The 24,316-nt window shown below is 42.8% G+C and overlaps 1 protein-coding gene across 8 annotated transcripts in view; it reads right to left on the bottom strand.

Moving 5' to 3' along the window:
* Positions 1 to 13,657, bottom strand: part of NOC3L (NOC3 like DNA replication regulator) — a 52,864-nt gene extending 39,207 nt beyond the window's left edge. For all 8 annotated transcript variants that reach the window (XR_006739308.1, XR_006739309.1, XR_006739307.1 and 5 more), the window contains exons 1-4: positions 13,543 to 13,657; positions 4,764 to 4,971; positions 1,169 to 1,301; positions 270 to 427 (exon numbers count right to left, since the gene is read on the bottom strand). Coding sequence is in view for 4 of the 8 variants with exons in the window: in XM_045568894.1 (XP_045424850.1) it covers positions 270 to 427; positions 1,169 to 1,301; positions 4,764 to 4,971; positions 13,543 to 13,551 (508 nt within the window). In the remaining 4 variants the exon portion in view is untranslated. The remainder of the gene's footprint in view (positions 1 to 269; positions 428 to 1,168; positions 1,302 to 4,763; positions 4,972 to 13,542) is intronic.
* Positions 13,658 to 24,316: the final 10,659 nt, after the last annotated feature.

Raw genomic sequence — 24,316 nt, 5'->3', positions numbered from 1 at the left:
AGAAACAGTAATATTTGGTGAAATAGACTCTCTGAAAAGAAAATCACCTGAACCTTATAGCAGATGTCCTCACAATACAAATGGACACCTGAGATAATCATCTGTACTTCTAGCCAAAATCATCAAGCTTGCTATATGACTCATTGCAGCTACCCCAACTCTGTAGGCATGGGTAAAAGTCAAAACAAAATTAAATTCTGAATGAAAAAAACACATGATATTAGTGAGGAGCTGAAAGTTTAATTTATAAACCGGCTGAACAGATTCACCTGGCTTCTCCCTGGTCTGTGGGATTATACCACTTTTATCTTTGATAGGAAGCAAATGAATCAGTTCCTTCTCTGGGGAGGTCTGTAGAGTTCTTGGTATTTTTTCATATTTATCTATAATGCGCTCATGCTTTCGTTTCTTGGTATGAACAGGTTCACTATAGGAAAAAAAAAATTCAATTTTCAGTCTTAATATGTTTTAAAAGGTACCTTGAAAATAGAGACCTATCATTTTAAAAGTACAGAAAAATAAACCACAAGCTAACCTTCAATAGTTGTATAGATATTATCACTTAGACCAGGCACTCAAATTGCAAGTGAATAAATGAACTGGGTAAATAGCCTACCACAAAGACTCAAACTACAGCCACATCTAGTTTCCCCTTTAGATGCAAAATAAAGGTGAAAGTTACAGCAGATTCTTCCTAAAGAACATTCCACAGACCCAACGGTGACTCTTTTACTTTCCCAAAATCTTTGAGGATATCATAAACTTTGGAGTTAAAAAGATATAAGTTTAAATTCCTGATACTTCTGACTGAGGGGAAGTATCAGTTTCGTCCCTGGAAATGGAAATAAGACCTACCTACTAGGGTAACGAGGAGTAAGTGAGATCACGGGCACAAACAACTCAGGAGTGTTCTGCCAGTGCCTCAAACTGAGAACAGCATTCTTCCCCCATTCACCATACTTCACTTTTCAGACTCCAAAGAAAGATATAAACTAAGTAAAATCACTTTGTCTTATTCATAAACTTCCTTTATGTATGAAATAAACTGAGTAACAGAGTACTATGGTTCAGAGGTGAACGTCTTAAACTAACTACCTAAGTTAAAATTCAGAACAAAGTTTTTAACATTGAAAGGATGTGAATAATTATAACCCAAAGGCAGTAGCACCTAGAAGAAAGATCTCTTGTTAGAAAAGATGCTCTCTGTCCTAAATCCTTCATTAACTGTAAGTCATCTTCATCCATCATATCTAATGGAAGGGCTTCCTCTTCTTCTTCCTCTTTCCTCTCAATCCTTTTACCTGTTCCACAAAAAAAAAAAAAAAATCACAAAACAAGTACTAGAGATGTGGAGCTCTGCATTTTTGTGTCTGTAACAGGAAAAGCTTGTTTTTCTAACACCTTAGCCCAGTGTTTCTAAATGGAAGCACTACTGACATGTTGGGCAGGACAATTCTTTGTTGTATGGGGTGTCCTGAGCTAGGAAAAATGCTAGTATTTCCGACTCCTGGAATCTAAACGTCAGGAGCATTCCCAGGTCATTTTAACATGCAAAAAAATAAACAAATCCACACATTCTGAGATGCCTTTTAGGGCATTTGAGAACCAATGACTTAGCCTCTTAGCTCCTTCTCATCTCCGATGACTTTCACTTCCATTCCACTTCAACTACCCTCTCCAAGGGCCACATCCCAAACCCTGGTGCTCACCCCACTCTCTGACCACAACCTTTTGTCCTTACAGTTCTCATTCAGTTACTTCTTTGCACTTCTTCCTAAACTAAATATATAGACTTCTAATCCTTTGACAACTCCACGTTCTATTACCAATGTGTTCTGTCTTCACTCTCTCACTTAGATTGCATGGTTATTACTTCAGCCACACTCTTGCCAAAATCCTCAACTACTTTTCTTTCTATACTTCAGGCAATCACATCTAACGAAACCCCAACTACAGATCTGTTCCCTCTCTCTGTCCCTTGCTCTCTTCCTCCATTTTTTTTTTAATTAAAAAAAAAAAAATGAATACTAACTCAGGGCCAGGCACTGTTCTAAGTGCTGAGGATTCAACTATGAACAAGATAATCTTAGTGTCTTCCCTAATGGAACTTATAATTCTTCCTGACCCCAGTAAGACTGGTAAGTATTGCTATGTAAAGGTACACACTGCACAGAATGGCACTATTTTAAATGAGCCTTCCATTTCTCAAACATACCATCAATGGATGCATTTCCTTGGTCAGCTTTCTCTCTTCCCTAGAGTGCCTTTCTAAATCTTTTATCTGTCTTCACACTTCTAACCCCATCATCTACCTAACTTCATAATCAGCAGAGGACATTGCTTGCTACTTTACTGAGAAAAGAAAATCCATGAGCTAGAAACTTTCAATTTCCCACACTGAACTCAATAGCATTTGCATCCATCTTTTCCTTTTTCCTCTCTTATAACAAGATGGACGTGTGTCTCCTCCTGCGCTCTGGATCCCCAAAACTCTTGCCTTCTCTTGCATTATTGTCATTTAAGCCCTTTCTCTCCTATACTTCAACCTCTCCAAATCCCTGATCTCTTCATATTAGCATTTTAAGATGGTCAAGTCATTTTCCAACAGGCAATCTGTCAATTTCTTACCAAAATTTAAACTGGTTAAATGAACTTCTGTGTGAAAGAAAAATATGCAGCTGCTAAAAAAACAATCTAAAGAACCTAAGCGAAGAAAGCAGGATGTGATAATAATCACCATTTGCTGCATAGTTCATGTAGATCATTTAGATAGAATATAGATCTACCTCAGTATTACCAGCTGTATAGTATTCCATCATACACACACACACACACACACACACACACACACACACACAGAGTATACACTTATATCATTTAACAATTCCTTGTTGGTAGACATTTTTATTATTTTGGGTTTTCTGGGGGGCGGTTCCCATTATTAACAGTATTACAATGAACACACTTGGGCCTATATCGATATGTGTGTGTGTGTCTTGGTAAACTTTTTCAAATATAATCACAGGATGAATTTCTAGCAGTGAAATTACTGAATCAAAGGAAAGTACATGTCTTTCCTTTTTAAAATCCTTGCTGATAGGTTATATGAGCTTATGAGTATATATATATTTTCCTTTTTTTATTCAAATGGTGTAAATATATACATGAGGTGATTGCCTATAATTTCAAATGCTTTAATACACTATTTTTCAAGTTTAACTATGTCATATTAGAATATAAAGAGCTTCCTTATTTTTTGAAATATACCTCTTTTGATTTCCAAAACACTGTACACTTCTGGTTTCCTTCCTAATCCTTTGGCTCTTCCTTAAACCCCTTGACAGATTTTTCCTCCTCTACCATTTCTTAAATGTTGGAGCTATTTAAAATTCTACTCTAGATTCTCTTATTTTCATGCTACAAAGTCTCCATGGTGATTTTATTCAAGTCTAAGGCTTCAACTACCATGTACATGCTGATAATTCCCAAAACTATTCTCTCTAACCCAGGTCTTTCACTCGAAATTTATACTCTCACATCCAACTACCTGATAGACTTCACTTAGATGCTAAATATGTAAGAATGAAGAAATCTTTTGCTTTTGTTTTTAATATGTAACTATTAACACATCATGCTTTTTAGATGGAAGAAATCTTTAAAAGTATCCAACTTAACCATCTCACCACTCCCTCTTTTTTTTTTTAAAGAGACAGGGTCTCACTATATTGCCCAGGCTGGCCTCAAATTCCTGGGCTCAAGTGATCCTCCCATCTCAGCCTTCTGAGTACCTGGGACTTGCCCAGCTAACTATCTCATTTTTTACAGACAGAACACCTAGAGATTAAGTAACTGACCCAGGCTACATTGCTAGTAACAAAATCAAGAGAAAAGCCAACATTTCCTGACTTCTGGTCCAATGACCTGTTATATATCACAATATGTTGCCAAGGGATCAAACTAAATATGTCAGGATTAAGAGAATAAGATAGACATGGGAAGACTGAATAGTTATTTAATAATTATAGTCAAATATGAATACCCTAAAAGTACCAGTAAAGTTGTAGAAGAACTAGTCTGACTCAAAATAGTCGTATTCCTTTCTCATTTTGACCACTTAGAGTTCTTAGTTTTACATAAGAATAACTACAACAATTACAACTAAATTTCACTCCAAGTTTCCAAGTGAAAAGAAAGCCAGAAGTTTAGAAAGGAAGTATACCCTGGCAACACTGTGAAGACTGAGCCAGGAACAAGCACTGTTCTTTTTTTTTTTTTTATTGAGATAGGATCTCGGTATCTTGCCCAGGCTAGAGTGTGCTGGTGCAATCATAGCTCACTGTAACCTCGAACTCCTTATGCTCAAGCAATTCTCTCACCTCAGCCTCCTGAGTAGCTGGGACTACAGGCCTGCGTCACCACGCCCACCTAAACAAGCAATGTTCTTCTCTAACTAACTGCCAGAGAATGAGAAAAATTTATTTACAAGGCTACTCTGAGTTTGTTTATTCAAGTATTGCATCTTCAGATCTGCTTTCTAGACAAACTAAAAGCAGAGGCTAGCTCTTTCTCAAAATGAATGCTGTATTATTGTAAACTCTTTTCTCATACTGACTGTGATAAAACATATAGGACTACTATCCTTACCTACTCTTACGAAGATTGAGAACAAGAAGAGTGGTTCCTAGAAAGCAAAGTTATTTCCATGAAGAATACTTTAGAATAAATCAATGGAAACCAGAACCCACGAATGCTTTCACAATTACCTCGTCGTTTATCCTTTGGGTCCTCCAATGGAATTGGTTTCTTAGACACAGCATCTTTTACAGCTTGCCTTAGTTTCCTTTGTTCTTTTCGGTACTTCTTGAGAGTGCTTTGTTGTTTAAATTGCTTATTTTTTAGCTTGTTTTCAAGTTTGACTTTACTAGTTTTTAGCAACTTTCGAAAGCTTGGGAGCTGTTTTTTATTTCTTCTCTAGAAAACAAAAGCAGAATGAATAGCACATACCCATAAATTTAAATTGTTTTATTTTTAAAATCAAGTTAAAGAGAATTGATTGCAAGTTTTATCAGAACCAATTCCGGCCGGGCGCGGTGGCTCACGCCTGTAATCCTAGCACTCCGGGAGGCCGAGGCGGGTGGATCGCTCGAGGTCAGGAGTTCGAGACCAGCCTGAGCAAGAGTGAGACCCCGTCTCTACTAAAAATAGAAAGAAATTATCTGGCCAACTAAAAATATATATACAAAAAAATTAGCCGGGCATGGTGGCTCATGCCTGTAGTCCCAGCTACTTGGGAGGCTGAGGCAGTAGGATCGCTTAAGCCCAGGAGTCTGAGGTTGCTGTGAGCTAGGCTGATGCCACGGCACTCACTCTAGCCCGGGCAACAAAGTGAGACTCTGTCTCAAAAAAATAAATAAATAAATAAAAAACAGAACCAATTCCACAATTTTAATGTCTCACAGCCATGGATCTTTCATATAAGAGCTAAACAAAACTATGGCATTAATCTTACAGAATGGCAGTAGAGCATAAGTTATTCAACCTGGGGTCTTTACAAAATCCACAGCTACTCAAAAGGGGATCTAAGACCTTCAAAAAGGTTAAGAAACACTGATCTGTAATGGTAAATCCCCATTTGGGGCGAGTTTAACAAGTGTAGCTTAATGTATTCAGAAAATGCTGGCTGCTTTTTAATGATAACTGAAATTTATATACTGTTTTACCATTCACAAAGTGCTCTAACAAATCGCCTCCAACAGTCTAGTTATCATGCTGTTATCCTCACATTACTGATGAAGAAGCTAAGGCTTAGAGAGGTTATGTAACTTTCCAAAGACCCCTAAACTAGGGCAAAACTCAATTCAGATCTTTGGATTCCACCTCTCTTGCTGGTAACCCCTCATTCAGAAATCGAAATCCCAGGACTAGCTCTAATTTTCTGTGAAAACCAGGGCAAATCACTTGCTTTCCTATCTCTTTACAGGGGGGGGGGAGTGTAGAGTAGGACTAAAACAATATTTTAGTTTGTTTGATGGTGACTTGGTTTTTCCTCTTAGCTAACAGCCAAATTCCGCTTCTGTACACAAAGCTTGCTTGTTTATTGCTTGGTTACGATAAAGAGCTAAAACCATGCTCAAATGCAGTTTAAAAAAAAAAAAAAAAAAAAACGCACCGCAGGTGGCTTCCTGATAGGGAGGCCGGCTGTGCAGGGCCAGTGTCCTTGGGGAGAGAATCTCCTGGGAGGGAATCTCTTGGGAAAGAGTCTCTTATCGGAAATAACTAGCAACAGACTCCAGCAAAAAAAAGTATAAAAGCTTTGTTTTTACCCCAGGGCGGGGTCCTGGTTCGTAAAGAGACCACTGCTTTGGTGCTCTGGGACTTGGACCCTAGCTCGAGCTAGTCAATAAAATAAAACTCCTTTGCCTTTGCAGCCTCAGTGACTCTGTCTTTCTGTTCCCGGGGCCGAGGGGAACCGGCTCTAACATTTTGGGGGCTCGTCCGGGATCCCCAAAACCCCCCGGAAAAGAATCCGGATCCGAGGAGGAGTTGAAGTGCTGAAAATCCGTACGGTGTAGGTAACTGGGCCCTGGGAAGTGACCGGCAGAAGACTTAGGCGGACGCACTGGTGGGTCGCAGGTCGGGAGTGACAGGAGACGTCCGTCACCCCCTTGTCTGTTGTTTGTTGTTTGTCTGTCTTCTGTGTTCCAGCCAGCGGGACGAAACCCCGAGAGGGGGCCGCTGGGCGGAAGTCTGTCAGCCAGCTGGGTCTCAGGCAGTAAGAAATTCCGTAAGACGTGGAATCCGTACGGTGACCAGCAAAAGGCCTAGGCGGATGCGCTGTTGGAAAGCCGCTGGTCGGGAGCGAAGGGAGACATCCCTCGCCCCCCTGACAGGTTTTTGGTGTGGGCCGGTAAGGTCCGTCTGAAAAGGGTTTTTCCAAGCAGTGGGACGCAACCCCGAGTGGGGGCCACTGGGCGGAAATTCAGAAATGGTGCAGCTGATGTTAAAAAAAAAAAAAAAAAAAAGAGAGAGGTAAAGTCTGTCTGTCTGACTGAGTGAATGAAGTGTGACTGTATGAGGTTCCACGGCTACGGCTACGGAATCTGAGTGGGTCCTAACCTGCGTTTCTGTGGTGGCGGCGTACAGCATAACGGTGATTCACTCCCCTAAAAAGGAGTGACCGGGCCCGGGCTTTATACGGGTACACCTTAGCCAAGACGCGCCTAAGTTCCCGCGAGGGACGCAGCCAGGCGGACGCCTGAGAGAAACTCCCTTCCCCATTTCCTTTGTGAGCATGGGACAGACTCAGACAATGCCTCTGTCTATTCTCTGAGAAAGCAAAACCAAGTAAATCCGTTTGACGAGGAATCCAAACGGTAGCCGGCTAAAATCTCTGTTGTTTGTTGCTTCTTTGTTTGTCTTTTGTTTTCCAACCAGCGGGAGGCACCCCGAGAGGGGATAAGTCCGGGGCCGCTGTCTGTCATTAGCGGGAGGCACCCTGAAAGGGGATAAGTCCGGGGCCGCTCGGTGGAAATTCTGCTTCTGTTTGTCTGAGTTTTAGATGGTTAGCACAGGACTGGTCTAATATTGCCTGTTTGTGCCTTTGTAGATTTCTTTTGAGTGATATTGGCCAATTTGTAAAAAAAAAAGACCAAAAAAAAAAAAAAAAAAAAGAGTCCGGACTCTTAGGTCAGGCGTGTGATTGGAATTAATGCTGACTGTGTGGAGTGTCTGTAAGTGCAACTAATGGTAAATGAGATTTGTGGGTGAGTCTGCTGAGCCGAGGTGCTGCTGAGTGGAGCAGCCCAACAGCTTCTCCTTTTTCTCTGGCCCTCTCAATCTCTGGATTTACAAGCTCCTGGTTACAGATTGTTCTTTGGGGGCTCCCTTCCCTGTTGGCACTACTGCTTGGTATTGGCTTGTACACTGTGACCCCTCAATCCTGGGGACCTCTAAAGAAGGCTGCCTTCACACTTCTCTACTGGCTCTTGGTGAGACTCCTTGTGTGGCTGCGAACTGCCCCCCTCTTTCTAGTGGCTTTGTGTCATGCGGTGTCTTTTGAACGTTTTCATTGCCCCCTTTTGATTAATAACCCTTTTTCTCCTCACGTGACTCAGGAGGACAGGGCGTCCTCTGAGGCCCCACCGTGAAAAGAAATAAAACCAAAACAGGGTCTGACCAAGGCCAAGACCTGCTGCCCATTTTGTGCAAGGAACCAGAAAAAAAAACAATGGGTAACAAGAGCGGGCAGCAGGAACTCACCGGTGACGCCAGATCGGCTGGTGGCACCAAATCAGACCAACTAACGGTGTCTGTTTCCTTGCAGGAGTGCTGCGCAGACATGGGACAGACACCATCGACTCCTCTGTCTATTTTTATGGACCATTTTAAGAATGTTAGGAAAAGGATGCACAGCCTTTCCCTAAAACTAAAAAAAAAAAAAAAAAAAAATTCATCACCCTATGCGGGGCGGAGTGGCCGACCTTTGGGGTGGGATGGCCACGGGAAGGGGCATTTGATGCTGAGCTTATTGAAAAAAAAAAATAAAACGGATAGTCTTTGGTCATCACGGCCATCTGGACCAAGCCCCCTATATTATAGTCTGGCAGGACTTGGTCCAGGATCCGCCACCTTGGCTAAAGACCCTCCTGCCAGCATCAAGGAAAAAGACAAAAGCCCTAGTTACCAAAGAGCCCACCCGGGACGATTGTCAGCAACTACTAAAAGTTCTCTTCATCACTGAAGAGAGGGAAAGAATAGAGGGGGAAGCACAAAAACTGGTTCTAGGAGATGATGGCAGACCCACCGCTAACCCAGGGATCACAGACCAAGCGTTTCCACTCGAACGACCCCCCTGGGACTACAATGAGGCTGAAGGTAGGGAGCGTCTCTGGGTCTACCGCCAGACTCTGATGGCTGGTCTCTGGGCGGCGGCACGAAAGCCGACCAATTTGGCTAAGGTAGGGGATGTTCGGAAGGGGCCCAAGGAGAGTCCGGCGGCATATCTAGAGAGGATTATGGAAGCTTTCAGACAGTACACTCCTATAGATCCTACTGCAGAAGAGAGCAAGGCGGCAGTAATGATGGCTTTTGTTAACCAGGCAGCCCCAGACATTAGGTGTAAGGTGCAGAAAATAGAGAAGTTAAGTGAGAAAACTCTGCGAGACCTGTTAAAAGTGGCAGAAAAAGTTTACAACAATAGGGAGACTCAGGAGGAGAAGTTAAAAAGAATAAAACAAAAAGATAAAAAGTTCCAGGCGGGCGAGGCGCGTAAGGCAAATAAGGAGATGGCAAAGATCCTACCTGCAGCCATGGGCGGGGGGTGGCCATCAGTTAAGGGCAAATGGCCGAAAACGACCCTGGAAGAAAAGACTAGGCAAGGATCAGTGCGCCCACTGCAAGGAGCATGGACATTGGGTTAGAGAATGTCCCAAGAAAAAGGGGCGCCCAAGGAGGAGAGCATCGCCTAAGAGAGTCTTACTAGCGGGGCAAGGAGAAGATAGTGAATAGGGAAGGCGGGGTTCGGACCCCCTCCCCAAGCCCAGAGTAACCTTAGATGTGGAGGAGAGCCCAGTCAGTTTCCTGATAGACACGGGGTGCTCACGCAGATACTGGGACCTTGGAGGCAGCCGATAGCGTACCTGTCCAAAAAGCTGGACCCGGTAACAGCAGGATGGCCAGCATGCCTGCGCATCATTGCAGCTACCGCTTTGCTGGTCAAAGACGCCGACAAGCTCACCCTGGGCCAGCGTCTGCACATTACCACCCCTCACGCCATAGAGGAGATCCTGAAACAGCCGCCGGGACGATGGATCACAAACGCGAGGCTCACTCACTACCAGGGACTTCTATTGGACGCCCCTCGCATCAAGTTCCGGACTCCTGCCATCCTGAACCCAGCTACGCTTCTGCCGGATCCTGAGCCAGCAACGCCTGAACATAGCTGCCTTGAGATCCTGGCCGAGACCCAGATAGCCCGGAGTGACCTACAAGACCACCCCCTCGCAAACAGCGACCTGACCTGGTTCACGGATGGGAGCAGCTTCATCCGGGACGGACACAGGTATGCAGGGGCGGCTATAGCAGATGAGCAAGGCAGGCTTATCTGGGCCACGCGCCTTCCACAGGGGACCTCGGCTCAGAAGGCTGAACTGGTCGCATTGACAGAAGCCCTTCGCCGGGCCCAGGGGAAGAGGCTGACGGTGTATACTGACAGCCGCTATGCCTTCGGGACAGTGCATATACACGGAGCCCTCTATAGGGAAAGGGGCTTCATTACAGCTGAAGGCAAAGAGATTAAGCACAAGCCAAAAATACTCCAACTACTAGAAGCCATCCTGTTACCCAAGGCAGTGGCTATAGTCCATACCCCGGGGCACCAGAGGGGGGACTCCCTTGAGGCCAGGGGCAACCGGACCGTGGACGCTGAGGCAAGAAGGGCTGTGGAGGGACCAGTACTAACCGATGTTCTGCATCTGAGCTTGCCGCCCCCTGGGATGGGGAAGATGCCCCCCCAACCGGACTATTCCAGCACGGACATAAAGTGGGCCACAGAAAAACTGCAGGCGACGCCGAACAAGGACAGCTGGTTCCAAGATGGAGAACATCGCCTGATAGTCCCTGAGACCTTAAGGAATCACCTACTAGGGCACTTGCACCAGACAACGCATCTTGACAAAAAAAAGATGTTACAGCTGCTGGCCACGGCACAACTCAGATTCAAATCACAAAAAAAGACAGCAGAAGACATTGTCAAAAACTGCCGTGTCTGCCAGGTTATGCAGCCGGGGAGGATCAGAGGGACCCATGCAGGTACCAAGGAAAGGGGGAGGCAACCGGGATTATTTTGAAAAATAGATTTTACAGAGATAAGACCAGGAAAATGTGGGTAAAAATATTTACTGGTCATGATAGACACCTTCTCAGGGTGGGTAGAGGCTTTTCCTACTAAAGAAAAAACTGCTTTAATAGTGGCAAAAAAAAAAAAATATTAGAGAAAACAGTTCCTAGGTATGGGCTGCCAGAGAACATAGGGTCTGACAATGGACCAGCCTTCACAAGTCAAATTAGTCAGGGACTAGCCCAGGCACTGGGGACAGATTGGAAATTACATTGTGTATATATAATCCCCAGAGCTCGGGGCAGGTAAAAAGAATGAACAAAACTATAAAGGAGACTTTGACTAAATTGGTCCTGGAAACTGGCGGGGACTGGGTGACCCTCCTTCCCTTCGCCCTGTTTCGAGCCCGAAACACCCCCTATCATTTAGGCCTAACCCCCTTTAAAATTATGTACGGTGCTCCTCCACCAGTAGTGCCAAAAATAACTTCTGGAGTTACACCTGAAGCCCCAAGAGAGGTGCCACAGGCTGTACAAAGGCATAATAACAAAACCCTGGAGCCCCAATAAAAGAGACCTTTTCAGATTATTCTTGTTACCCCCACTGCCCTAAAGGTTGACAGAGTGGCAACCTGGATACACCACCCACACGTGGGACCAGCCAACGAGGACGGGCAGGAGCAGCAGCAAGTTCAGTCGAGAGCCTCGGCGGATCCAGAAAACCCACTGAGGACCAGAGTGTCTCGCGTGACAACCAGACAGCAGCAGGACCAATGAAAAAGACACACGGACTAAAATTGCTTGTGGTGACTGTTATATTCATAACCCTTATAAAAAAACAATGACTAGGCCGGGCGCGGTGGCTCACGCCTGTAATCCTAGCTCTGGGAGGCCGAGGCGGGTGGATCGCTCGAGGTCAGGAGTTCGAGACCAGCCTGAGCAAGAGTGAGACCCCGTCTCTACTAAAAATAGAAAGAAATTATCTGGCCAACTAAAAAATATATATACAAAAAAATTAGCCGGGCATGGTGGCTCATGCCTGTAGTCCCAGCTACTAGGGAGGCTGAGGCAGTAGGATCGCTTAAGCCCAGGAGTCTGAGGTTGCTGTGAGCTAGGCTGATGCCACGGCACTCACTCTAGCCCGGGCAACAAAGTGACACTCTGTCTCAAAAAAAAAAAAAAAAAACAATGACTAATTCTAACCCCCACATGCCTTATAACCTTACCTGAAAAATCACTGACCTCACTGTCTGAGGTGGTGCTGCAGAACCGGAAGGGACTAGACCTAGTATTCCTTCAACAAGGGGGGCTATGTGCAGCCCTGGGAGAAGAGTGCTGCTTCTACGCAGACCATACTGGGGTGGTTAGGGAATCTATGGCTAAAGTCAGGAAAGAACTGGCAAAGCGAAAACGGGAGCGTGAACAAAGAAAAGGATGGTTTAAGTCATGGTTCAATAGCTCCCCTTGGCTGACTACTTTGCTCTCCACCTTGTTAGGGCCTTTGCTTGTGCTCTTACTCATTCTCACAGTTGGACCATGTGTTTTAAATAAGCTGGTTAACTTTGTCAGAGACCGAGTCAGCGCCGTGCAATTACTGTTCTTACGACAGCAGTACCAGGGCTTAAAAATAAAAGACATAAAAGGCTCATAAAATAGGAGACCCCATGCACGAGCAAGAATGCTCGTAAAAACAAGAAAAAGGGGGGGAATGTAGAGTAGGACTAAAACAATAGTTTGTTTGATGGTGACTTGTTTTTTGCTCTTAGCTAACAGCCAAATTCCGCTTCTGTACACAAAGCTTGCTTGTTTACTGCTTGGTTACGATAAAGAGCTAAAACCATGCTCAAATGCAGTTAAAAAAAAAAAAAACAAACAAATGCACCGCAGGTGGCTTCCTGATAGGGAGGCCAGCTGTGCAGGGCGAGTGTCCTTGGGGAGAGAATCTCCTGGGAGGGAATCTCTTGGGAAAGAGTCTCTTATCAGAAATAATTGGCAACAGGCTCCAGCAAAAAAGAAGTTTAAAAGCTTTGTTTTTACCCCAGGGCGGGGTCCTGATAGGGAGGCCGGCTGTGCAGGGCGAGTGTCCTTGGGGAGAGAATCTCCTGGGAGGGAATCTCTTGGGAAAGAGTCTCTTATCAGAAATAATTGGCAACAGGCTCCAGCAAAAAAGAAGTTTAAAAGCTTTGTTTTTACCCCAGGGCGGGGTCCTGGTTCGTAAAGAGACCACTGCTTTGGTGCTCTGGGACTTGGACCCTAGCTCGAGCTAGTCAATAAAATAAAACTCCTTTGCCTTTGCAGCCTCAGTGACTCTGTCTTTCTGTTCCCAGGGCCGAGGGGAACCGGCTCTAACAAATGGAGTTGTCTCGGATAGGTACCATGGCTCAAATCATACAGACCCTGCTTTTCATCTGTCGAAAAAGGGTTCGAAAGACGCTCTTAAAGACCCCTTCAAAGTCTAAAATCCTATGGATGCAAAACTCCGTTCCTGTCTCACCGTGGTCCCTTTAAGCTATGCGTGCGCACAGCGGGCGAGGAAGGATGAGCCCGGAGAAGCAGACAGCGCATACAGCTCGGAGGAAGCCTCGAAGCTAGACCACCGCCCCCTATATACAAGAGTGAAAGCCTGCGGAAAAGCTAAACCCGGTAGCGACCCCGTAAACCGGAAGGGCCCTAGGCCGCGGGGACCGGGCTTCTGAGGACACTTACTGCCTTCATCCTGACGCCTGAAGAGAGACCCGGCCTGAGAAATTCACCAGGCACAGGGGTAATCCAGGAATCCCGGGGAGCGACACACGTGCCGAAGCCGCGCCACTTCACTAGCCGGAAGAACTCTGCAGCCCCGCCCCATCCTCCGCTGCCGGAAATTAGAGGCGGGACTTCCGTCAGCAGGTTCGGGGGCGCGCGCTCTCGCGGGGCCTGCGCCGCCGCCCTGAGCTGGCCGTTCCGCGGCGTGCGCGCGCGTACGAGCACGCCCGAAGCCCCGAGAGGCGCGGGGGCCAAAGGTGGGTGGCCCGTGGCGGGACGGGGCGGGGGCGTTTTACAAAGGCCTTTGACTCTTTGACTTTCGCCCAATTTCTTTTCAAATCTTGGGGAAATCGGGCTCCTCCTCTCAGAAGGAGAGGGCTTGGTTTTTTTCAGCCACCATACTGGGTGTGTTTGTGGAATGGGCAATGATTTCTCTCGCTTTCCGACACTCAAAACTGTGTGATTCTTCATATTTTATTTTGAAATATTTTTTTCTTTAATTTTAGCCATTGTCTGATAGGGAACTATATCAGTGAGACTCATCTGCATTTCAGTATTTTACAACTATAACCTTTGGATAAATTCTCCCGTCTGTTTAGTAATCCCACCGAAGTCATTAATTTTAACAGGAAGTGTTATGCATTGCAAGAATAATGTATTTTTCAAAATGCTTGTCTCCCAAAGACTTTTTTCCCTGAATAATTTTAAGAATTCCACTACAGTTTATTTAAAAAAAAAAAAAAAGTACGATTCTTGAGCACAGCCCTGGCACTGAGTCTGACCTGACCGTCCTAGCAGGCAAGGGAAGCCAGCAGAGGCTCAAAGGGTTCTGAGCCCTTTGGTATTGGTCTTAAAGAGACTGGGGGAGGGGGGTGGACTTGCCAGTTTCTGGATCCCACCTCAAAGAGCAAGAATCCCCTTCTATCTGGCACTGTTCTTTCTACCCCCACTTCCCTTCCAACTCCCCCCTTGCTCTCTCTCCTTCCAGTCTCTGAAACAGCAGCGCCTGTCCCCCCCGGAGTATTACTTCATCAAACAAATTGAAAACATCAGTCCCTGCTCTTCCCAAGTGCCTGAATTGCTTCCCAAACATATCAACACATCTATAGTCACTCCCATCCTTTCAGCCTCCCCTCCAATCTCTCCAAGGATGAGGCATCCCCATTCCGATTCAAAACCTATTCCTCCCAGCTTCATCAGACTCTGTATTATTAATTATTCCTTCTCTCCTGTATCCTTTCCCCTACCCTTTCCTTCGCTAATAGATGCTTCCCTTCAACCTGTAAACATTCAAATCTCTTCCATCTTTAAAATTTTTTTCTAATAAACTTTTCTTTTCTTTTTTAGAGACAAGGTTTCACTGTGTCACCCAGGCTGGAGTTCAGTGGTCCAGCTTATCTCCTTTAATTGCTGATTCATAGTCTTCTTTCCCTGCTTGCCCCTATTTCCAGAAAAAGTATTAAATAAGTATTCTCCTGGTGTCTCCACTTCCTCTTCTCTATTATCATAGCCCAAGTGTTAGCCAGCTTTTTTAGGAACTGTGTCATACTCTTGGCCCATTTTAAATTTATAATCAACTAAAATCTCTGGATCATTTTTAAGGAATTGTTGCCAAGCTAAATCTTTCCCATCTTGAATTTGAGCAGTTTATTGTTTGAAAGGAAACGTAAAAATGGAAGTTTACATGATTCCTACTCATTTAATCTTACTGGTTTCTTACTTCTCTTGTCTCTAGCTTTGTGTCATCTCCCATTCACTCAATCCACTGGCAAGCCCCATTTGGGCTCCAGATCTTCTTAGATCCTTTAGAGATTTCCTGGACACTTGAGCTGAGAAGGGTCACTGAGCTATCCCAAACTAGCATTGCAGGGATTATATCCAGATATTCCTATGAGCTCTTTAGGGAAGTGTGTTAAGAACCTATCTGGCTCTGCCCATGACATTCCCCTGAAACTGATCTCATTTAGGTCACCAAGAACCTCCAGTTTGTTGTGGGTTTTTTTCTGTGTGCAATGAATTACATCATTTCTTTGTTATTTAACCTCACTGGATCTCTCTGCTGCATTTGATGCTACACTATCTCCTTTCTCACATTAGAATTCCCTTTGCTTGGCTGGGCGTGGTGGCTCTTGCCTGTAATCCTAGCACTTTGGGAGGCTGAGGCAGAAGGATTGCTTGAGCTCAGGAGTTCAAGACCACCCTGAGCAAGAGTGAGACCCCATCTCTACTAAAAACAAAAATTAGCCAGGCATCATGCCGTGCACCTGTAATCCCAGGTATTCGAGAGGCTGAGGCAAGAGGATCAGTTGAGCCCAGGAGTTTAAGGTTACAGTGAGCTATGATGACACCACTGCACTCTAGCCAGGGCAACAAAGCAAGACTCAGACTCAAAAAAAAAAAAAAAAAAATTCCTAACAGCTCTTCCCTCAGTTCTCCTCCTACCTCCATTCCTTCTTCCTCCCTTTCACGTAGGTGACTCTCAGGGTTCTACTCTTGGCCTACTTTTCTACTTCTCTTCTCACTCTACTTGCTCTACCAGCATGATCTCATCTCTCTACCTACTGCAAAGGGGTTTTGTCCAGCCCATACCTCTCCCCCAAGCTTCAGTCTTGTAGCCACCTGCCACTTGGACATCTCTTCGTGGTAACTATCAGACTTCAAATCACTATGTTCAAAAATGAACTATTTTTTTCACTTGCATGTCATCCAACATTCCCTGTTTCTTTCAATTACCCACAGCTAGAATCCCAGTATTCCAGAGATCTTTGGAAATAAGCCAAGGCTTTCTTGGCCCTTTGACATATTACAGTTCTTCTATTTTCTTTAAACAGGTTTGAAAACTGTTACTAAGTGGACATGGTATATAAGGATTGTGATGTTCCAGTCCCACAAGATAATTTATGTAAGTTATAATATGTAACTGTATGAATGTTTGCCACTTGGTAACATCTGTTTGGGAATAGAAAATGCCCACACCTCAGGATCCCAAATTAGAAAGCAAAAGTTGTAATTGGATGTCATCACTGTCAGTCATCTTGGACATAAAAGAGTGAGGCAGGCTGCCTTACTCACCTTTGCCCACCCAAAGGTGACCTTGTAGGAATTAGAAAAAGCCTCCATTTCCTCAAGGCAATTTACTGTCATCAGCAAAAAAAAAAAAAAAAAAAAAGTTTACTATCTCTACAAATAAACTTCAAATGATGTAGAATTGTGTAATATACAATCCTCCCTTATGTCAAAGTGCTTGACCATGCTTAGACTCTTTCTCTTTCCCCTCCTAAGATTTAGGGGAGGGAAAGAGTCTAGAATCTCTGTTCAGACCTTTGAAATAGTGTGACAGTTACAGAAAAACCTCACCAGCAGAGAATTGAGAAATAACTGGGGATAATATTTAAATATTATGTATAGTTACCTTGAGTACAAAATAAAAAACTTTACTGAGATGTCAGTCTTGTAGGATTCTAAATCTTTCTTCACTGATTTATTTGTTTATTTATTTATATATTTTGGAAATAGAATCTCTCTCTGTTGTCCAGGCTAGAGGGCAGTGGTGTGATCATAGTTCACTGTAACTTTGAAGCCCTAGGCTTAAGGGATCCACCTACCTCAGCCTCCCGAGTAGCTAGGACTACAGTAGTGTGCTACCATGCCTGGCCAATTTTCTTTTATTTTTATAGAGACAAGGTCTCGCTCTCTTGCCCAGACTGGTCTTGAACTCCTGGGCTCAAGTGATCTTCCCACCTCAGACTCCCAAAGTGCTGTGATTGCAGGCATGAGCCGCTGCACCCGGCCATCATTCACTGATTTATAAAAAGAAGCTATTTGGGGGGGGCCTGTTTTCAAGGTATAGAATATAGTTGTATGGTTATTAATGTACTCCTTAATAGAAATTATCAACTATAAAGAAATACACCACTTCCAAAGTACTGGTAGTTTTATTTGTGATTTTTTTTTTTTTTGAGACATGTCTCACTCTGTTGCATGGGCTAGAGTGCAGTGGCATAATCATAGCTCACTGCAATCTCAAACTCCTGGGTTCGAGCAATCCTCCTCCCTCAGTCTCCCAAATAGCTGGGACTACAGGCGCAAACCACCACACCCAGGTATGTTTGTGATATGTTAAAATAGAGTTCTTTAGGATCATGCCATTGTGCCACTTGAGGACTATGCTCCACAGAACTGTATAGACGTGGACAATATACTGTGTCTGATTATTTGATTGGAATTAGATTCCAACCCAATATATCTGTTTTGGAGTGATTGTATCTTTGGTTTTCCTCTCAATGGCTGATTACCTTAAAGAGACTAAGAGCCTGGCTGGGACAGGAGGATCGCTTAAGCTCAGGAGTTTGAGGTGGCAGTGAACTGTGATCGTACCACTGCACTCTAGCCTGGGCAATAGAGACAGACTCTGTCTCAAAAAAAATAATAATAAACATTAAAATAAAATAAAAGCCTATAATAGGCTCAAAGTTGATATTTCATATTCCTTATGAAAAATTATTAAATAGTGCTATGTTATAAATGTGAATCTCCAAAATCCAAACATAAAGGATTTGGTAGTATATATGTCATGATCTCTATTTTCTACAATGTTAAAATATAGTCAATAAATATAGATATACATAGTTAAGAGAAATAATTATGCATAACCAAATACAAAATAATAGAAGAGATTGCATAGGTGCTAAAAGATAAAGGAAAGCTGTTTTAGAGGAAATGATAGAACAATGTATATACTTAAATGGAGCTGGCAGAAAGTTCAGATAGATGTCCTAAGCAAGGTCACCCAGGTAGTACAAATAATTTATATTGTGGTCCATCAGGAAATTAGGTTAAAATAACTAATAATTATAATTTTGATTAATTAAAATTAATTATTAACAAGAAAATAATAACAAAAAATAAAATAATGATGTAGCAGATTGTTTCATCCCACCAAACCCTCAGCTGGAATCACCCCAAAAGTGGAGCTCCCACAAAGGAGGACCCCAAACCATTAGAGACAAGGCCAGTTGGGATTCCAAAGAAAGAAGCACTAAACGCCAGGGTGATCAGTCCATGGCATTTATCAGGGGAACTTTACAGAGTGCTGCAGCAATTTTCAAGACAGTAAGAAAAAAGGGGTGTTCTACCTAAGTATATATGTAATGAGGGGGTCAGGGTTAGGAGTTTATACAGGGGTTTAAGGAATTTGGCTCAGGGCTGGGGCCAGTTTTTTTTTTTTTTTTTCCCAGTGTTTTGGGCAACAACCTGATTCCCTGTTTCTGGTTTGGGTTCAACCTGCTGAGAAAAACCTGCAGCTGGCTGGGTCACAGAGGAGTCAAGACACTGTGAATTTTGGTTAGGATGCAGAAAGAAAGCAGAGGTGGTGAGGGGTTCTGGGGGACCCTGCACAGATGCTGTTGGTGTTCCATCCACATCCTCTCTTCACTTTCTGTTCCATACATCCTGAGAAAGTCCTCTGCAAGCACTTGCAAATTTTCACTTTAAGGACTTCTTCCTGGACCCCTATAGGGCAGGCCAGAAATGCCAAGTAATTTCCACCACTGAAAGCAGCCTTCAACCAACAACAAATGAGAGTTGAAGGATAAATATGCCAATTGTGGTAGGCTGAAAAATATCTTCCAAAGATATGAAGTCCACATTCCTAGAAACCTATGAATATTACCTTATATGGGCAGAGGTGTGATTAAGTTAAGGATCTTAAAATGAGGGGATTACCCAGGTGGGCACTCATATATGTCTTTTTAAGAAATAGGCAGGGAGGCCAGGCATGGTGGCTCGGGCCTGTAATCCCAGCACTTTGGGAGGCTGAGGCGGGAGGATCCCTTGAGCCTAGGAGTTTGAGATTACAGTGAGCTATGATCACGCCACTGCACTGCAGACTGGGTGACAGACCAAGGCCCTGTCTCTAAAAAAGAATAGGCAGGGGGAGATTTCACACAAAAGAAAAGGCAATGTGACCACAGAGGCAGAGATTGGAGTGATAGAGACATAAGTCAAGAAATGCCATCAGTCACCAGAACGAGGAAGAGACAAGGAAAAAAAATTGTCTTCTAGAGCTGAGCACAGTGCTATAGATTTCAGACTTCTGGCCTCTAGAGCTGTGAGAGAAATTCTGTTGTTTTAAACCACTGAGTTTGTGATAATTTCTTACAGCAGCCATAGAAAACAAATGCATCAGTATTTATAGCAATAAATATGCAAATGTCCTTGCTCCAAAGAGGTAGGAAAACTCTGAGGCATCTTCCACATTCTCTCCCAAAAATTAAGTCCCCTGCAGAGATAAGCTCTCATTAGCAGATTCTATTAGTGTCCTTCTCTTCCCAGGCTCAGTTCCCCACCCTGCTATCAGTGGTTTCTGGACTCACCTTCAAGATAAACCACTTGCACTCAAGTCCTTGTGCATTAGTTTCTGAGGGCTATCACAACAAAGTGCCACAAATTAGATGGCTTAAAACTGCAGAAATGTATTCTCTCACAGCTATGGAGGCAAGAAGTCTGAAATCAAGGTGTTGGCACAGTTGGCTTCTTTTTAAGCTCTGAGGAAGAATCTGTTCCATGTCTCTATCCTAGCTTCTGGTGACGGCTGACAATCCTTGGCATTTTTTGACTTGTAGGTGCATCACTCCAATCTCTGCTTCCATCTTTATGTAGCATCCTCCCTGTATCTGTATCTTCACATGGCCATATTCCCTCTTATAAGGACACTGGTCATATTGGATTAAGGGCTCATCCTGATGACCTCATCTTAACTTGATTACATTTGCAAAGACCCACTATTTCCAAATAAAGTCACATTCATAGTTACCAGGAGTTATGATTTTAATCTATCTTTTTTTGGAGATATACAATTCAACCTATAGCACCTTAACTCAGGGTCAAATTCAGAAGATGCAAGCCTAAGACAGCTATCGCTTATTTAGGTACTTTTTATGTTTCCCTAAATGTAAATTATTTCGTTTTATCTTCAGTAATCTTATGAAATAAATATTAGCTCCATTTAATTAATTTATTTTTACTTAATGAATATGAGGATTAACTAGTATAGTATACCAAAGTCTGTGTTTACACCAGGTGGGAAATGTAACAAGATGCCGGTCCCATCAGTGGGAGTAGTTTTTCAGTAAAAGGGATCAAATATCTTTAGCTGTTTTCCCAATCTGCAATATTATGGATCAGGGGAAAATTAAAGAGAGATTTTCCTAGCCTTGTAATATATGTTATTTTGTATGTAAGATTTTTGTTGATAAATTAAACCATGACATTTCCTGTTTCTTACATTGACTGTTGAGACCCATTCTTTATTTATTAATTGCCTTTCAAAATCCCTAGGGAAGAAGTAAATTCCATGCACAAAGTTAAGTACAGTTTCTGATAGCCCCTTGAGCAGCAATAGTTTCTCACCCTCGTCACTGTACCAGACTCTGCTAGGAGCTCTCTGTGAAAGAATGATCTGTAAAACAAGGGGGTATTGTCTCTAGGTCTCTATTCTAAAGCTGAATGGGAAGGAGACTGTCAAATGAACTAACATCTAAGATATCATATATATCATTCTCTCTTAGTCTAATATTCTCTACTCCACCTATCACCAAAGCTTAAGTCCTGTCTCTGGTTACAAGTTTGGAAATACTTCTGCACATAGGTTTATCCACATACACTCCAAAGATCTACTGGGTGGCATTTATTCTTCTAGTTTCTTTCCTTCATTTTCTAAGCTGATGCTGCTGATCATGTTTGAAATTCACTTGAGCAAACAAATGGATACATAAGTAAAATCAGTGAGTATCTATGAGGTTAAGGAGAAGTCTGGATGATTCAGAATATCTCCTCCAACATCTGTCACACCAGAAAGAAGGAAAAGATCTGCCCTAAGGAATCTCTTGAGCGTATTAGGGGCAAATGGACTTTTTAATATCTTATGTAAGAATTTTTTTAACATCCAGGGGAAAAAAGGAAGGTGTATCAAAGAATTATGGACATAATTTAAAACCACCAAAGTCAGGTTGAATGAACACTTGTTGATGGTTTCTGGAGGTGGCAAAAAATGGGAAGTGAAGGAAAAGAAAGAAGGAAGTGAAAGAGGCTCCAGAACATAATATAATATAATGAATGACATAGTGTGTCAGTTCAAGTATGTGTATGAGTTATCTGTTGCTGCTTAAGAAAGAAATTCCCCTAAAACTTAGCAAGTTAAAACAATAATAAACATTTATTATTTCACACAGTTTCTGTGGGTCTGAATTTTAGGAGTGGCTTAGCAGGAGTGTTCTGGTTCTGGAGATTGCAGTCTAGATATTGGCCAAGGCTGCAGTCACCTGAAGACTTGGTTGAGGCTCAAGGATTAACCTCCAAGATGGCTCACTCATATGGCTGTTGGAAAAAAAGCTTCAGTTTCTCGCTATGTGAACCTCTCCACGGGACTACTTGGGTGTTCTCATGACAAAGCAGCTGGCTTCCCCCAGAGCACGTTATCCAAGAGAGAACAAGGGAAAGCTCTAATGCCTTTTAAGAAGTCATCATTTCTGCTATTTGTTAGAAGGAAGTCACTTAATCTGGACCACATTCAATAGTAGGAGAATTAGACTTCAGCTCTTGAAGGGAAGTGTATCAAAGAATTATGGATATAATTTAAAACCACCAAAGTTGGGTTAAGTGAACAACATTTATTGAGCATCTCTACTGGGACCTGGGAAGGTGCTAGAATTCAAACACAAATTGTTTTCTTCCACTAAAGAACATACTCTGTTGCCGTGGCTAGAGTGCTGTGGTGTCAGCCTAGCTCATAGCAATCTCAAACTCCTGGGCTCAAGCCATCCTCCTGCCTCAGTCTCCTGAATAGCTGGGACTACAGTTGCACACCACCACACCTGGCTGATTTTTCTATTTTTGGTAGAGATGGGTTCACACTCTTGCTCAGGCTTATCTTGAACTCCTGAGCTCAAGCAATCCTCCTGCCTTGGCCTCCCAGAGTGCTAGGATTATAGGTGCGAGCCACCGCGCCCAGCCAATGGCTTTTTGGAAAAATGGAACTTTCCAAGGCTGAGGCAGGAGAAATATTGAAAAGAGCCTGGGACATCCTATGGTACCAGAAAGTAAGAAGATTGCTCAAAGATAAAGGGAACCTATCAAAAACGACACAGTAATCAACTTTCGGACTTCTCAATGGCCAAATATGGGACAGTTTGAACAACAAAATAAATATCAATAGTATAGTATTTTATAACACATAGAATAAAATGAGAACCTATCAGTCTGTACTGATATAAATAATCAAATAAATAGATAGGTTAGGACGGTAGTTCACACCTATAATCCCAGCCCTTTTTGGAGGCTGAGGTGGGACGATTGCTTGAGGCCAGGAGTTCAAAACCAGCCTGGGCAACACAGTGAGACCCTGTCTTTACAAAACATAAAAAATTAGCTGGGTGTGGTCCACGCCTGCAGTCCTATCTACTTGGGAGGTTGAGGTAAGAGGATCACTTGAGTCCAAGGGTTGGAGGTTGCAGTGAGCTATGATTGTGTCACTGCACTTCAGCCTAGGTGACAGAGCAAGATCATGTCTCTTAAAAATAATAATAATAAATAAATACATAAATGGGGGAGAAGGGAAAGCTCTTCCTTACCATAAAATTCCAAGTTAATGTACAAAGAATGATGAAGATAGATGTCCTTTGGCAAACATCATAGTAATAAATGTTGCAAGCATAAAAAGTATGAGAAACATATATATATAGTCTTAAAGTATCTCCTATGTATACATATTTCAAAACAACATATTGTACATAATAAATATATACAATTTTTATCAATGAAAAATAAAATAATAAAGATATCTCCATGAAATACTTGGAAAAGGCAAAATAGTAACTTTGCAGAAACCTGGCAGATACCATCCTAACTTATCAAAGTTAGTATCACCAGTATTGGGATAAATCAACACTCTATGCTTCCTCCTATGATGCATTGAGAAGGATGCAACGTCATTTCTGTGGTATTCTTACCAAAAATGCATAGCCTGAATTTAACTATGAGGGAACATTAGACCAAAATCAAGGGACATCATATAAAATAATTGGCCAATATTCTTTAAAAGTGTCAAGGTTATGCAGGATCAGCTAGATAATTTATAGAGACCACTGCAAATTAAAATGTGAGGTTCCTTCTTCAACAATGATTAAGAATTCAAGATGGCAACAGTAGAGTGTTAAACCAAATGTGCAGGGCCCTGTGCAGCTGCACACATAGCATGTCCATGAAGCTGGCTCTGAGGTTATAAAAGACAAGGAAGGACTGAAAAACTGTCATGGAAACTAAATGGAATGATGGATCCTGCACCAGATCAAGGACATTAGTGGAACAAAATGAAAAATGTGAATAAGGTCTATAAATTAGATAATAGTATTTTATCAATGTTAATTTCCTGGTTTTGATTATTGTAGTTATGTTAGATGTCAGTATTTGGGGAATCTGAATGAAGAGCATATGGAAATACTTTGTATTATTTTTGGAAATTTTTCTAAGTCTCAAATTATTTCCAAATGAAAAATTAAAAAAAGTATTAAGGGATATAGAAGACGAGCAAGCATTGTAGGACCCACTGAAATCATCTTGAAGATAGAACTTAAAGCTGGATTTTGGAGAATGGATAAGATTTGAATGGATAGAAAGGAGATTTAACTGGGCATAAGAAGAAAACATGTAAAACAATGCAAAGTCCTTAGCGTTTAAG

Source organism: Lemur catta, chromosome 14 (genome assembly GCF_020740605.2).
Source record: "Lemur catta isolate mLemCat1 chromosome 14, mLemCat1.pri, whole genome shotgun sequence".
Classification (NCBI taxonomy): domain Eukaryota; kingdom Metazoa; phylum Chordata; class Mammalia; order Primates; family Lemuridae; genus Lemur; species Lemur catta.
This window is presented reverse-complemented; position numbering and strand designations above follow the sequence as displayed.